The sequence below is a fragment of the Brachycentrus maculatus genome, unplaced genomic scaffold (assembly GCF_059751285.1).
Source record: "Brachycentrus maculatus isolate JH-2025_06_01 unplaced genomic scaffold, ASM5975128v1 h1tg000119l, whole genome shotgun sequence".
Taxonomy (NCBI): domain Eukaryota; kingdom Metazoa; phylum Arthropoda; class Insecta; order Trichoptera; family Brachycentridae; genus Brachycentrus; species Brachycentrus maculatus.
In genome coordinates, this window is record NW_028280872.1 from 1361238 (window position 1) to 1375054 (window position 13817).

At 38.0% G+C, this 13817-nt stretch overlaps 1 protein-coding gene across 1 annotated transcript in view; it reads left to right on the forward strand.

Moving 5' to 3' along the window:
• The window catches only part of LOC148309620 (tetratricopeptide repeat protein 28-like), a 94513-nt gene that overhangs the window by 64408 nt on the left and 16288 nt on the right, over positions 1–13817 (forward strand). Inside the window, exons 17-28 of the mRNA XM_088259714.1 lie at positions 240–419; positions 1265–1409; positions 2318–2557; positions 3386–3578; positions 4303–4447; positions 5559–5728; positions 6560–6652; positions 7877–8019; positions 8127–8230; positions 9026–9165; positions 11644–11910; positions 12755–12903. Of these exons, the coding sequence (XP_088115840.1) occupies positions 240–419; positions 1265–1409; positions 2318–2557; positions 3386–3578; positions 4303–4447; positions 5559–5728; positions 6560–6652; positions 7877–8019; positions 8127–8230; positions 9026–9165; positions 11644–11910; positions 12755–12903 (1969 nt within the window). The remainder of the gene's footprint in view (positions 1–239; positions 420–1264; positions 1410–2317; positions 2558–3385; positions 3579–4302; positions 4448–5558; positions 5729–6559; positions 6653–7876; positions 8020–8126; positions 8231–9025; positions 9166–11643; positions 11911–12754; positions 12904–13817) is intronic.

Sequence of the window (13817 nt, forward strand, 5' to 3'; positions counted from 1 at the left end):
AGTTCTATATATATGAACCAATTTAGAAAGCTTGTTCTTGAATCACTAGAACTTCACCAGAGACATCTATTGATGAGATGAAAAAAACCTTTTTTACTGAGCAGAAACTCTTATATTAGTATGTGAGGTCCGAATCCTGGATTATAATCACATACATGAGAAACGCCGGAAAATATCATTTTCATTTTTTATTATTGTATAATATATTATTATTTGCATGTGAAACTTGCACTTCTCAGGTCTCTGGGCAATCTACAGCAGGCGCTTGTGTGCTTGGAGAAGCGACTGGTAGTGTCACATGAACTGGGCAGTTCAGAGGCCAAGGCGCAGGCTTATGGGGAACTCGGGAATATCCACGGCAGTTTGGGCAACCTCGAACAAGCTGTCTCCTGCTTGGAGCATCAGAGAAACATTGCCAGGTGGAACGCTGTCCTTGTCTTTGTATTTTTTTATTTGACTGGTATTACACAAAGTTAACGATAAATGATAAGGAGTGTTATATTACCATACCACAAAATTAACACATTTTTTGCAGGAAACTATTAAAATTGTTTACAACATTTTGAGTGTGTCCAAATACTTGTTCACAAAATCTGGATTATCTCCAATTACAGGAGTTATTTTCATATTATTTTTTGACATCTCATCAAAGATGAAGAAGAATATGGATATAAGAGTTTCTGCTTAGTAAAAAGCTTCTTTACATCTCACCAATAGATGTCTCTAGTGAAGTTCTAGTGATTCAAGAACAAGGTTTCTAAATTGGTTCATATATAAAGAACTTCCAAGAATTTGAGTAGTGTGGTTGTCAATAATGGGTAGAATTGGTGAATGTTACACGTGTGTAAAGTGATCACTTAAACCAGCCGATGACGGTCGTCAGCCCCGTAAATGCCCAGACTTCCATATTCTTCTTCATCTTTGATGAGATGTCAAAAAATAATATTAAAATTGTCTTTTACATACTGTTGGTAGAGAACGCGAGACGCTTTTAAGCGTTCTATTGGCTTACTTTTGGTAGAACGTGAGAAACAGAAAATAATTGATTATATAGTTACACCTTATCCGCTACACAGCAAAGCGAACATGACAAGAAATTATGAAATTTATGTTGAAAGTAATCGAAATGCACAAAAATATGCACACCGTTGCAACATAAGGTTTCTGAAACACACAAATATGTGCACACTCCCAGAAAAAAAGGTTTCTGAAATGCGCAAATATGTGCACACTGCAAACAATGTGCTGATACTATTTTTTTTAGGGAGTTGAATGATCGCATCATGGAATCGGATGCTGTGTCATCTCTTGGTGTGGTGTACCAACAGATGGGAGATTACGCCACTGCGCTTCGCTTCCACCAGATGGATTTAGAAAATGCAAGACAACTCGGTGTTACGCAGCTGCAGGTATGTCAATGAAGCACATGTGATTTAATCATTTCTTAGACACCCACTCATAGCAATTTAATTTCACTCGCAAATATGTAATACCGATATAAAGTTTAGGTGCCTTAACTTGAGATGAAGCATCTATCGTTTTTATATAAAGGTACAGATACACATGATTCTTATTAAAAGCATGAACATATAGTTTTATAAATACGTATCGTAAAATGTACCCTCGGTATGGGAAAACTCATTGAGGGCACATTATTATAATCTGTAATTTTTAGTTACGTGTGTGATGAAATACATAAAAAGATATGAAAGAAGATGGAAGTCTGAGCATTCCGTGGCTTACAACCAAATATTTGACTGGCTTAACTGACTACTCTATACACTTGTGTAATTTTCACCATTCTCCCCATTATTGAACATCCATACATAGTGATACCTTGTAGAGCGCGATATGCCAAAAAACATTGTGCAGATCGGAATAGGGTTTGAACTTACTTCTGATTAATATACAACCTTAGAAATATACTAATTAGATTCGGGGTTGATGAATAAACTGTCCGACAACAATGTATTAAGGTACATTGAAACAAAATGGTCGTAAATAATAGATGCTTAGCCCTTTCGGTCCCCCAAAATAAAAGAAAAAAATGTAGGTAGACAGTTACATTCCAATTGGAAAAAAAATCTTTTGTCCTCTGCTCCACATACTGTTGTAATAGATACGAGTGACAAAAATGTAAGCTTGGAATTTAAATACATAATACTTATGATGAAAAAATGAAGAATAACATCCGACATGGGACCTGAGAGGAAAAAACCGATGTCGAATGAGATTCGACTTTGGACCAGTAAGGGTTAGTATATTGATATATAATCCAGCATCTGATTGTATATAATGACTTTTTTTATTTTTCCAGGGTCGGGCTTGCGGCAACCTCGGTGCAGTCCACGAAGCCCTTGGCAATCTGGAAGAAGCGGTGCGCTGTCAGGAGCAGCATCTGGCCCACGCCGCTGCAGCCAGTGACAGGCTGGCCCGAGCCGTCGCGCTGGGGGCCCTGGGCCGCGTGCATCACGCGAGGGGTGCTCCGGACCAAGCCGTCGCCTACCTGCGCCAGGGCCTGGCCATTGCGGAGTCACTTGGAAGGCGAGAAGAAGAGGTGAGAGGCAGTGATTGTATGCGGGAAATGGCAAATGTCGTTTATTGCGAACTGTGCTAATGTGTTTTTTTTTTTTTTTTAAAACCCTTATCAGCACCCCAATGGTGCATAGGGCACTGCATCATAAAAACGCAGTATTATCTTGATCGTAAACACATGAAGGAAAGGTGATCAGCCCTCCACTTCAGGTACCAGTCCAGGGTAATATTGAATAAATATTAGAGTGAAAAAATTACTTATATTTATTTGACCCCCCTGGGAATCGAACCCGGGACCTCCAGAATGGTAGCACTGCGTGCTGACCATTACACTACGGAGGCGGACATTTATTTGTTTATTTTTTTACATAAGTTCAACCTTTGTAATACATAGATTTGTACTACACAGATCAAACAGAACCCAAAATCTGGTGGTTTCAAAAATCTATGTGATCGGAGAGCGTGCATGACTGTATGTATACATGTGATGGGGACTAGGAGTGTATGTTAGGACAGAAAGTTGTGAATTTCCATCCTCTCTGCATTCCCCTGCAGAAAATGTGATGGTAGTAGTAGTGATAAAATACCACACTAATGTTAATACTAATACACACTAATGTAACACACACTTGTGTTTTAATACTAACTCACATCAATGTAATCCTAATGATAATATTACAATTCCAGTCGCTCCTGTAACGCACACTTGTGTTTATATTAACCCAATTGTATGTATTTCCATTCCAGGCCCGGATCAGGCACCGATTGGGAGTCGCCCTTGTAACGCAAATGTTGTGTTTAATACTAACACACACTAATGTTGATCCAAATATATGTATTTCCATTCCAGGCCCGGATCAGGCACCGATTGGGAGTCGCCCTTTGGGCGTGCGGCCAAGCTGAAGGGGCCAGACAGCAGCTGGTGGTTGCCGACACCCTGCTGGGGGCGCTCCGAGGCCGCGCCCGCTCCGGTGGCCCCCGGGGGACTAGAATAGCCTCGCTTCAGGCAGCCACTTGCAGGGCACTGCAGACTGTCTTAGTTGGTAAGATGACCAGAAACAACAGTCAAATAGTATTACTGTTGCGTGGTCGCGGTGGTGGAAGATTATCAGTAAAAGATTGCTAGTTCTTTGACTTGGTTTTTTCTAAATATTTATAATATACTAGGTAGCTATAAGCGAGTGACTGGTTTCTAGGAGAGACTAATCTAGAATGCAGCTTGCCAGACTATGCAGATATAAACACAATAACCGGATGTTATTGTCACCATTGTGTCATCAACATACCCACATTCTTTACAATTACATACTTGCAAACTTAACACCGAAGTCTAAACTAGCAATGCGCAACAGATTCCTCATACCAACCTTAATCGTTTTACTGCTGAAATTTTCACAGTTTTCAAAATTTTTCAAATTAGTCCAAAATCTGTCTCCAGGCTTTTCTATCGGCTACCAGCTCCCTTGCATCCTCCCAAGTCAGGTTTGCGTCCCGAAGTTCAGACGAGAACTGCCGACGAATTGTCAGCAGTGGTCGTCCTGGGCGGCGTGAACCTGATGCCTTGTAAAAAAAGCAAGCTTGATGGCGGCTTTCGGGAGGCATGTGGAGTACATGGCCAAGCCAACTGAATCGCCTTTTCTTGACGACAGTTGTGACCAAGATTTGCTGCGTCCTACGCCTTATCTCTTGATTCCTCACAAAGTCAAATCACCGCACGCCTAAAATTCTTTATGATATTCATAAATGCTTGATTTATTTTAATTTTAGGGCTTGGTCGGCAACAGGATGCTCTGGTAGTAGCTGAAAATGGAAGAAGCAGGTCTCTTGTGGACCTATTGCTTGAGAAAAATGCACCCGCTTCTACGAATAACAACGCCCAAGCCTGTCCAACCGGAATTTCTGGACTTAACAGGTTCGTCCACAATATTAACCAATCAAAATATCATAACAATTTTTTTTTGTCAAAGCACCCATTGCACATATTCTCACCACAATTCAACACATTTCAAAGTGAACGATGAATGATAAGGAGAGTGATATATTACCACACCACATACTGTTAATATATGAAATATAGTTAATAACTGTTTTATTGTTTTGAGAAACAAAAAGACTTAGTTTTTTTGATCCACTCACATTTTTATTAACCTTTTAAACGCGTTAACTTTGTTCCTAAGAAACGCTCGTGCGCGGCTGTATTTCGCCGTTTTTGAAATGATTACTTTTATCATGTATTTCGTTATGAAACGATTTATTTTCCCAAACAAAAAGTTCAATGGGATTCATTGTGCCTTTTTGGTACTCTATAATACACGTGTGTCACATTATTCTTGAAATATATCGTAATATAAACAAATTAGATCGTAACACAAATAAATCAAAGCACGCATCGTGTGTCACTCTTACCCACTGGCGATGCGTAGCGTCGAGAGTGAGACAGATATAGGGCATGATTATGGCGCGGACTAATTACCGACCGCAAGAAAAATCAGGGATCTGTTGTTTTATTTATCCTTGTGATGTTACAAATTATTAGTCAGATATTTCAACAGATGTCATAAGGCCGAGGATTGACGTATTATTTTATCCAAAGTTCCACACCATGAAAAAATCCCTCCAAGTTGAACTGAGGTTCGAAACTTGGAGCAAAGTGAAAACACAAACGCTTATGTCAGCCGCGTATGGGGCATGTCCTGTTAAAACACATACGGTTATGCGAGCCGCGTGGATCCGGTTAACAACCAACTAGTTTCAGCAACCACCTGTTGCCCTCTTCAGGATTTAATTTATGACTCTTAAATTGATTAAGTCTTAAATTAAACCCTGAATTTTAATTTAATTTAGTCATAAATTAAACCCTGAAGTGGGCAACAGGTTGTTGCCGAAACTAGTTGGTTAATAAAAATGTGAGTGGATCAAAAAAACTAAGTCTGTTTATTTCTCAAAATAATATATCAATATGATCCACAAAGTTAATACTTTCAATATTCAAAAAATTACTGTTTGTTTGTATCCCTGTGCAGGTCCTCCACACCCAGCCCTATTGACACAGGTCGGGAAAGAATCCCTGAAGTTTGGTCTCCGCAAAACTTAGACCAGATGATGGAAATAGTCAACCGGCAAAAAGCTTCAGTTCTGTATTATAGTTTGGCCGCTGGCTTCCTGTACGCCTGGCTTATTGTCCCTATGAAAGGTAATTAAAAATTCTCATTAGTCCTTCAGTAAGAATAATACAAATAAGTGGTTTTTTTTAAGATGTTTAAAGATGTGACTGAATTAAAAATTTTAAAAAAATTAAACACTTTTATAATATCACTTGTTCGCTTCCGTAGTATAAGTCAGCATGCTCGGTTACCGTTCTGGAGGTCCCAGGTTCAATTCTTAGTATTTTTTCACTGAAATATTTATTTAATATTACCATGGACTGGTACCTGAAGCGGAGAGCTAATCACAATTCTTTCATGTGTTAACTATCAAGATAACACTGCGTTTATATAATGCAGTGCCCTTTGCACCATTGGGGTGCGGATAAGGGTTTGAATAAGTGAAATAATACCACTTAATGAGTTTTATTTCATTTCACACGACTAGTTTCGAAAACTAAAGTTGTTTTCATATACAGGTGAATAGTAAAACTAACATGCAATTTTTTTTTGGGTAAATATAGAGGTTGATTGAGTAATAAATAGAGGGGGGGGGCTTAAGGAACAGGACATTTTGTAAAAGGTAACATAGATAATTATGGTGGCGTATTTTAAAAAAAACATATTATCAACGCTTTACACAAGTGTTTAATTTTTTTTTAATAATCAACAAGTCACTCCACAAATTAACGCCGAATCAATAAATAATATGAATTTAGAAATTACATTCTCGCTATATCCATGGTTGCCGAGTTGCAATTCTGAATAAACCAGTTACTCAACCATATGCATTTGTGTGCTTGTACTAGCGATCACAAATAATTATATTTATCTTCCAATTTCAAGTAAATTATTTTATCATTTTATTTTTTTGTTATTAGGTGTGGTGAAATTCCATCAAGTTGCGATTAGTGAGGATCGAGAAAATAATGGAAATCCCAGCATCAGTTCTGAGGACAATCAACCGCCATCAGGTAATTGTTTTCTTCTTCTTCTAGTTATCGTATGATAGAATATTCTAACACTTCCCATTCCTCGTCATGACACATCCTTCTTCCTACACTGTTCAAGCAGCCAGACTGTGGAATAAAACACCTCTTGAGAAAAATGCACCATCTGTGATGACTTTCAAGAAACGCCTAAAACATTGCTATCTATCCTTGAAACCTCTCCTTCCATAACTCGTTGCCTGATCCGACTCACTTATTTTTCTTAAGTTTGTTGATTTTACAGTTATATGAATATGTCTTCTTCTTCTGTGTGTGTCATATCAGGTCCCCCTGACATCGACTATCACTCGAGAGTAATTGTCTTTATCTCGAGCAGCTCTAAACAGCGCTTTATCAGTCCTGATCCCCGTCCAATCACGTATACTCCAGAGCCGGTAGATCAGTCTTCTGCCCACGCCTCGTTAACCTGATTGAATTTATATGAATATATAATATAGTATATTGATCACTATTTTTCATTTGATTTCCATTTTAACTTATTTATATTCATTTATTTACTTTTTTAGGCACATACATTTATACATCCATACACTTTCTGGTTTTATGCGCATATAATTTGCAATTTTAAATATGAATTGCTACTTATGTCTAAGCAGACATACCTGTTAACAGACAGACGGAACTAAGATTATTTACTGTCCATATGTTGAGACACTACTATTACCATCATGCCGTTTCTCTGCAGGGGTAGGTAGAGAGGATGGGATGCCATACTCATCTGTCCTGACACTCCTACACTCCTAGGCTTCCTTCACATGCATCACATCTTGTCAAGCATGACTAATGTAAAATTATTTACGTGCATATGTTCACATACTACTATCATCGAACCGTTTCTCTGCAGGGGTAGGTAGAGAGGATGAGATGCCATACTCGTCTGTCCTGACACTCTTACATTCCTAGCTTCCTTCATATGCATCTTCTTTTTCATGAGCCCTCTGTCCTCCACTGCTGGATATAGGGCTCTTCCGTATCCTTCCATTTCCTTTGGTCGGTTGCTGCTTGCAGCCAGTTTTTACCCCCCACAGCAGCTATGTCGTCGGACCATCTCTTTTGAGGTCTTCCGATGCCTCTTTTCTTCTCCACCTTAAAATTTTCACATGCATAGATCTTGTCCAACATGACTGGATGTAAAATTTGATGTGTATCGTATCTAATGTGTCCACTGGTTTCATTTCATTCGTCTAGGCTCGGTTTTGGAGCATTACATCCAAGCTTGGCGGGACAGTCTGCAGTTGGAGCTGCAGAAATCCGGCGGTGGTGAAGGACCAACTTGGGACAGAGGAGCCGGGGAAGAAGCACCCTCAGACAGGGCTGGTTTCCTTAGGATGGTAAGTTATTTCATTCTCATTCTGTGATCAGAACCATACCATTCTGTATTTTTATCAGTCTATATTCCATGTTATATGACGTAATTTAATTTTGAATTTGTCAATAGGTCAACCGAAATCATTTGTTGAATTCGTCAAATTATTCCCTGAGTTCTCTCTTCAGTGTTGGATCTGTTGGTGGATCCGTGGCCAGTCTACAAGGATCTACGAGGTAATTATACACCATTAATTTAATTTATATATCTCTGTTTTTTTCACATACTTTAAGTCATATTATTTCAATAAATTTGATAGGAATTGAACAAGTGCAAACACAACATCTTGGATCAATTTAATTTGGGTGTTAAGTTTAATTTAATTTAATTTGGGTGTTCAATTTAATTTGGGTGTTAAGTCATTCATATTTTTTGATAGTCTAAAATACTGTTTTCATCAAATTTCACAAGATCTTGAGACATATTTATAAAAAAAAATTGTCTGTTCAAATTCTCAAATTGCAATTGTACAAAGTGAAATGTTACTTTGTACAAAATGCTGTTTTATTTGAGTATTTGGATATATTCTTCACCAATACTGAAAAGATACTTGTCCGCCTCCGTAGTGTAATGGTCAGCACGCTCGGCTACCGTTCTGGAGGTCCCGGGTGCGATTCCCAAGGGGGGTTAAAATAAATAGAAGTGATTTTTTCACTGTCATGTTTATTCAATATTATCCTGGACTGGTACCTGAAGCGGAGGGCTGATCACCTTTCCTTCATGTGTAAACGATCAAGATAACACTGCGTTTATATGACGCAGTGCCCTATGCACCATTGGGGTGCGGATAAGGGTTTTATTATTATTATTATTATGTACTGAAAAGAAATACTAAAATCGGTCAATATTTGAGAAAAATATTGTTGATTTCTTACACACCTAATAAAAAGGACCATTTTTCCCAAAAAATCTTTAGCAATTTTAGCACACATTCACGCACTCTGCCATTTCTCTGTTTTTATTATTTGCAGATCCAGCACCAGCCTTCAAAGTTCAACACGTTCGCGCAAGATTTCTATGTGGCAGGGGCCGTCCTGCATTCAAACTCTGTACCAAATGCTTTTGGCCCCATTTGAAGATGTTCTTCCATCCTCGTGCTCAACAACCAATGGTATGATTCTTTTTAACCCTTTTTCCGGTTTGCTCGCTTATTTTATGAGGTAAATAATAATAAAACCCTTATCCGCACCCCAGTGGTGCATAGGGCAATGCTTTATATGAACACAGTGTTATCTTGATCGTTTACACACGAAGGAAAGGTGATAAGCCCTCCGCTTCAGGTACCAGTCCAGGGTAATATTGAATAAATATTACAGTGAAAAAATCACTTATATTTATTTTACCCCCCTTGGGAATCGAACCCGGGACCTCCAGAACGGTAGCCGAGCGTGCTGACCATTACACTACAGAGGCGGACAAAATGAGGTAGTTGAATATATTCTTGCAGGGTGGCTCTATTTTATTTATTTATTTTCATAATACATAGATACATTCAATATACATATTCATTTCATATATACATTTATTATACGTATTACGGCTCTTTAGGCATGGCCTGTGTTGAGCCGAATACTAACATGGTAATACAAAATTTATATTTTATTTTTTTTTTAATTTTTAAAAACATTTTTTTTAATGATTAGATTTTAAACATAACATACAGGAGATACAAAAATAATTTATAGTTTAAGGTTTTTCAATGTGATAATTACACCTGGACTTTAATCAATTCACTTTCTACCTTGTCCCTTCCAATGTTAAGCAACCATCGACGAACACTGTTCTTAAAGACCTGATCACTCCTGGAAATCTTAATGGTTTCGGGCAGCGAATTAAATATTTTTGGAGCAAGGAATGAAAAAATTTTTTGAGCAAAACTTGTTTTAACGGCTGGGCCAATATAGTTTTTATTTATTTTTTGATATTATTTTTTGACATCTCATCAAAGATGAAGAAGAATATGAAAGTCTGGGCATTTACGGGGCTTACGACCGTCATAGGCTGGTTTAAGTGATCACTTTACACACGTGTAACATTCACCAATTCTACCCATTATTGACAACCACACTACTCAAATTCTTGGAAGTTCTATATATATGAACCAATTTAGAAACCTTGTTCATGAATCACTAGAACTTCACTAGAGACATCTATTGGTGAGATGTAAAGAAGCTTTTTATTAAGCAGAAACTCTTATATTAGTATGTGAGATCCGAATCCTGGATTATAATCACACACATGAGCAACGCCAGAAAATACCATTTTCATTTTTATTATTAAGCTTGTAATTTGACCAGATAATTTATTTACAACATTTTGAGTGTGTCCAAATACTTATTCACAAAATCTGGATTATCTCCAATTACAGGAGTTACCTTCATATTATTTTTTGACATCTCATCAAAGATGAAGAAGAATATGAAAGTCTGGGTATTTACGGGGCTAACGACCGTCATAGGCTGGTTTAAGTGATCACTTTACACACGTGTAACGTGTTTTTATTTAATGCTGCCCGGGTTCGAATAGTTTGTTGCGTTCTAACCTTTTCCATTTTATTCCAGAAGTGAATCAGTACTTCCTTGACGAACAGTTGCCGTACGTCTAGTACCATGTAGCTTGTAAATAGCTCATAAGGCTCATTCATTCTATGTGTATGGACTGTAGTGGACTCTGTCACCTAATGTTGGTTTTATTTTATATGTTTTTCTTCGACCTTTTAACTGCGGCTCCGGCACAAGAAGGCTCTTCAACCCTTCCTATTCATGCAAACAATCTTTTTGAAGCATGAACCTTATTAAAAGCAAACTGAAAAATTGTCTTTTTGAGGAGAACCTGGAAACGTGCTAAAAATAACGACATACAAATCTGATTTGATCATTTGATTGATTTTCAAAAGAGATGCAAGGACACTATTCATAATAAGTAGTTTTTATGGATACCTTACTTTCAAAAAAATTTTAATCATTGAATGAATTCCTTATTATTGTGTGAAATATATTTTTTTTGTGTTTTCGCTATATAATAAAGGTCTAAAATTATAATAAATATAAACTAGAATGTGTGGTCCGCCTCCATAGTGTAGTGGTTTACGCATTCGGCTACCATTCTGGAGGTCCCAGGTTTGATTTTCAGGGAGATTGAAATTTAAAAAATTTAAAAAATCACCCTAATATTAACCTGGTCTGGCATCTAAAGCGCAGGACTGATCACCTTGCCTTTATGTAATGAATGATGAAATTAGCATTGGATCAATTTGATGCAGGGTCCTATGCACCATTGGGTGTATTTTTTTTAGGTGGGAATTGCATTTATTATTTACCTTAGTAGATTTTTATTTCTTTCAACTTTAAAAAAGGTTTTATTTTAATATGTGTTGGGAACAGGAGGGATAATCTAGTGTGGGCCAATCAGGAACTTGCACCATTGGGTGTGGAGTAGTACTAGAATTGCCTTAGTAACAGATTGTCTCTCAATAAAATTTTTGATCATTGCAATGTGCATATTTGGCTAATATGTAAGTTTTCCGACCGCTAGTATATTCCTTGTCACCCTTTGAATGATGCCATCTCACAACGCTTCTCCATTCCAGCCACGCACAGCTCCAAGAACTGCGCGGGCCGGCGCGACCTGGTGCTGGTGCTAGAGGGCGACCTGTACCTGGTGCCCTTCCCGGTGCTGCGGCCCGGCGCGGCGCCCCCGGCCGCCGCGGGCCCCGCGCCCCCCGCTGCGCCCCCCGGGCAGCCGGACGTCACCGAGTACCTGTGCGAGAGGTTCTCGCTGATAGCCCTGCCCAGCCTGGCGGCGCTCAAGGGGCACAAGATGGCCAGGAAGATACACTCGGACGCTCATCAACAAGGTCAACACAAAAATTAATTCATAAATTAACAATTGTAATATTATTTCCTATGACAGACACTCCGCTTCCGTAGCGTAATGGTCAGCACGCTCGGCTACCGTTCTGGAGGTCCCAGGTTCGATTCCCAGGGGGGGTCAAATAAATATAAATGATTTTTTCACTCTTATATTTATTTAATATTACCCTGGACTGGTACCTGAAGCGGAAGACTGATCACCTTTCCTTCGTGTTAACGATCAAGATAATACTGTGTTTATATAATGCAGTGCCCTATGCACCATTGGGGTGCGGATAAGGGTTTGAATTGAAAAAATATCGGACGCTGGAGTATTCACCCTACTGATGAGATGTCAATTTGAAAGGTGTCTTAACTTGATCATTATCAAGTTGAAACCCCTTTGAAATTTATGAATTTATTATATCAGACATATGTTTATTAATGTAAAAAGTGTTCCGCTGATAAAACAGTGTGGGACAGAGAAAAACCAAGATAGTTTTGAGTAGGACTTGATAAACTTATGTATCGTTTCTTTATTTTACAGAGCAGCATTAGTATTTTGAATCTAATTTATAAAACTTTCTTTTTTCATTATTATTAACTTGAGAATTGAAGTGGAACTTCAATATAAATGTGTGACAAAATTTTTGAACATTTTATTTACAAAGAGAATTTGTAACTTATGATGTAAAACTGTTTCCGTGTTAGTTTTTACTATGGGAGTATTTGCTTGATATATTTTGGTGTGATAATGTATCCAAAAAAGTGATGAATAAAATTATCTTAAAAAATATAACACATGTTTGAAAATTTCCATTTTTTATAGTTTTTCATTCAATCTTCCAGATGGTGGAATGAGGTGCCTCGTAGTGGGCAACCCTCGTCTTCCCTCCGGGGTGTCAGAAAGCTGGGGATGGCAACACAGCTCTCCTATGCAGAAGGAAGCCCTCATGGTCGGAGACATGCTGCATGCACACACACTCACCGATATTCAGGTACTTACTCAAAATTCAACAGCAGAAATTTTACAAATATCGTATTTTGCGACAAATGTATGTGCTATATTTGATTGAGGCTCTCATTAAAATTAAAGAGACATTTTACCAAGACATCTATCATGATGCTTTATAACGTAATAATAATAATAACCCTTATCCGCACCTAATGGTGCATAGGGCACTGCATCAAATTGACGCAGTGTTATCTTGATCATTACTTACATGAAGGCAAGGTGATCACTCTTGCGCTTAAGGAACCAGTCCAGGGTAATATTAAATGAATATTACAGTGTTAAATCACTAATATTTATTTTCAACCCCCCCCTGGGAATCGAACCCGGGACCTCCAGCTAACCATACTCGTAACTCGGAACCATATCGTAGTTGTACAGAAGAAAGTGACCAACTAACAAAACGCAAAATGTTCAGGAAGGCCATTCAACCGTTTTTTTACTTTTGTCATCAATGCAGTTAGTTATTTTTAACAAGTCAATATATTGTACTTCCAAGTTTAAAATCCTTTGGGATTTTTTCCAGGTCAACATTAAGCTAGTAAGATGTCAAATAGTCAATAATCATGTTTTTGTAAAAAATGCACTTGGTCATTTTCTCCTGTATCCTCATACATTATATTTACTTCGAATAAAAACTTATTTTTTTAATACAAAAAATTAATAATTACGTAATTGGAGATAATCCAGATTTTGTGAACACACTCAAACAACTTCCATATAACAGACTTCCATATTTTTCTACATCTATGTTGAGATGTCAAAAACAAAACAAAAAAATCATAATTCCCATAGTTGATGAATAGTAAAAAGTGTAATTTTTTTGTCCGCCTCCGTGGTGTAACGGTCAGCGTGTTTAGCTACCGTGCTGGAGGTCCCGGGTTCGATTCCCAGGGGGGG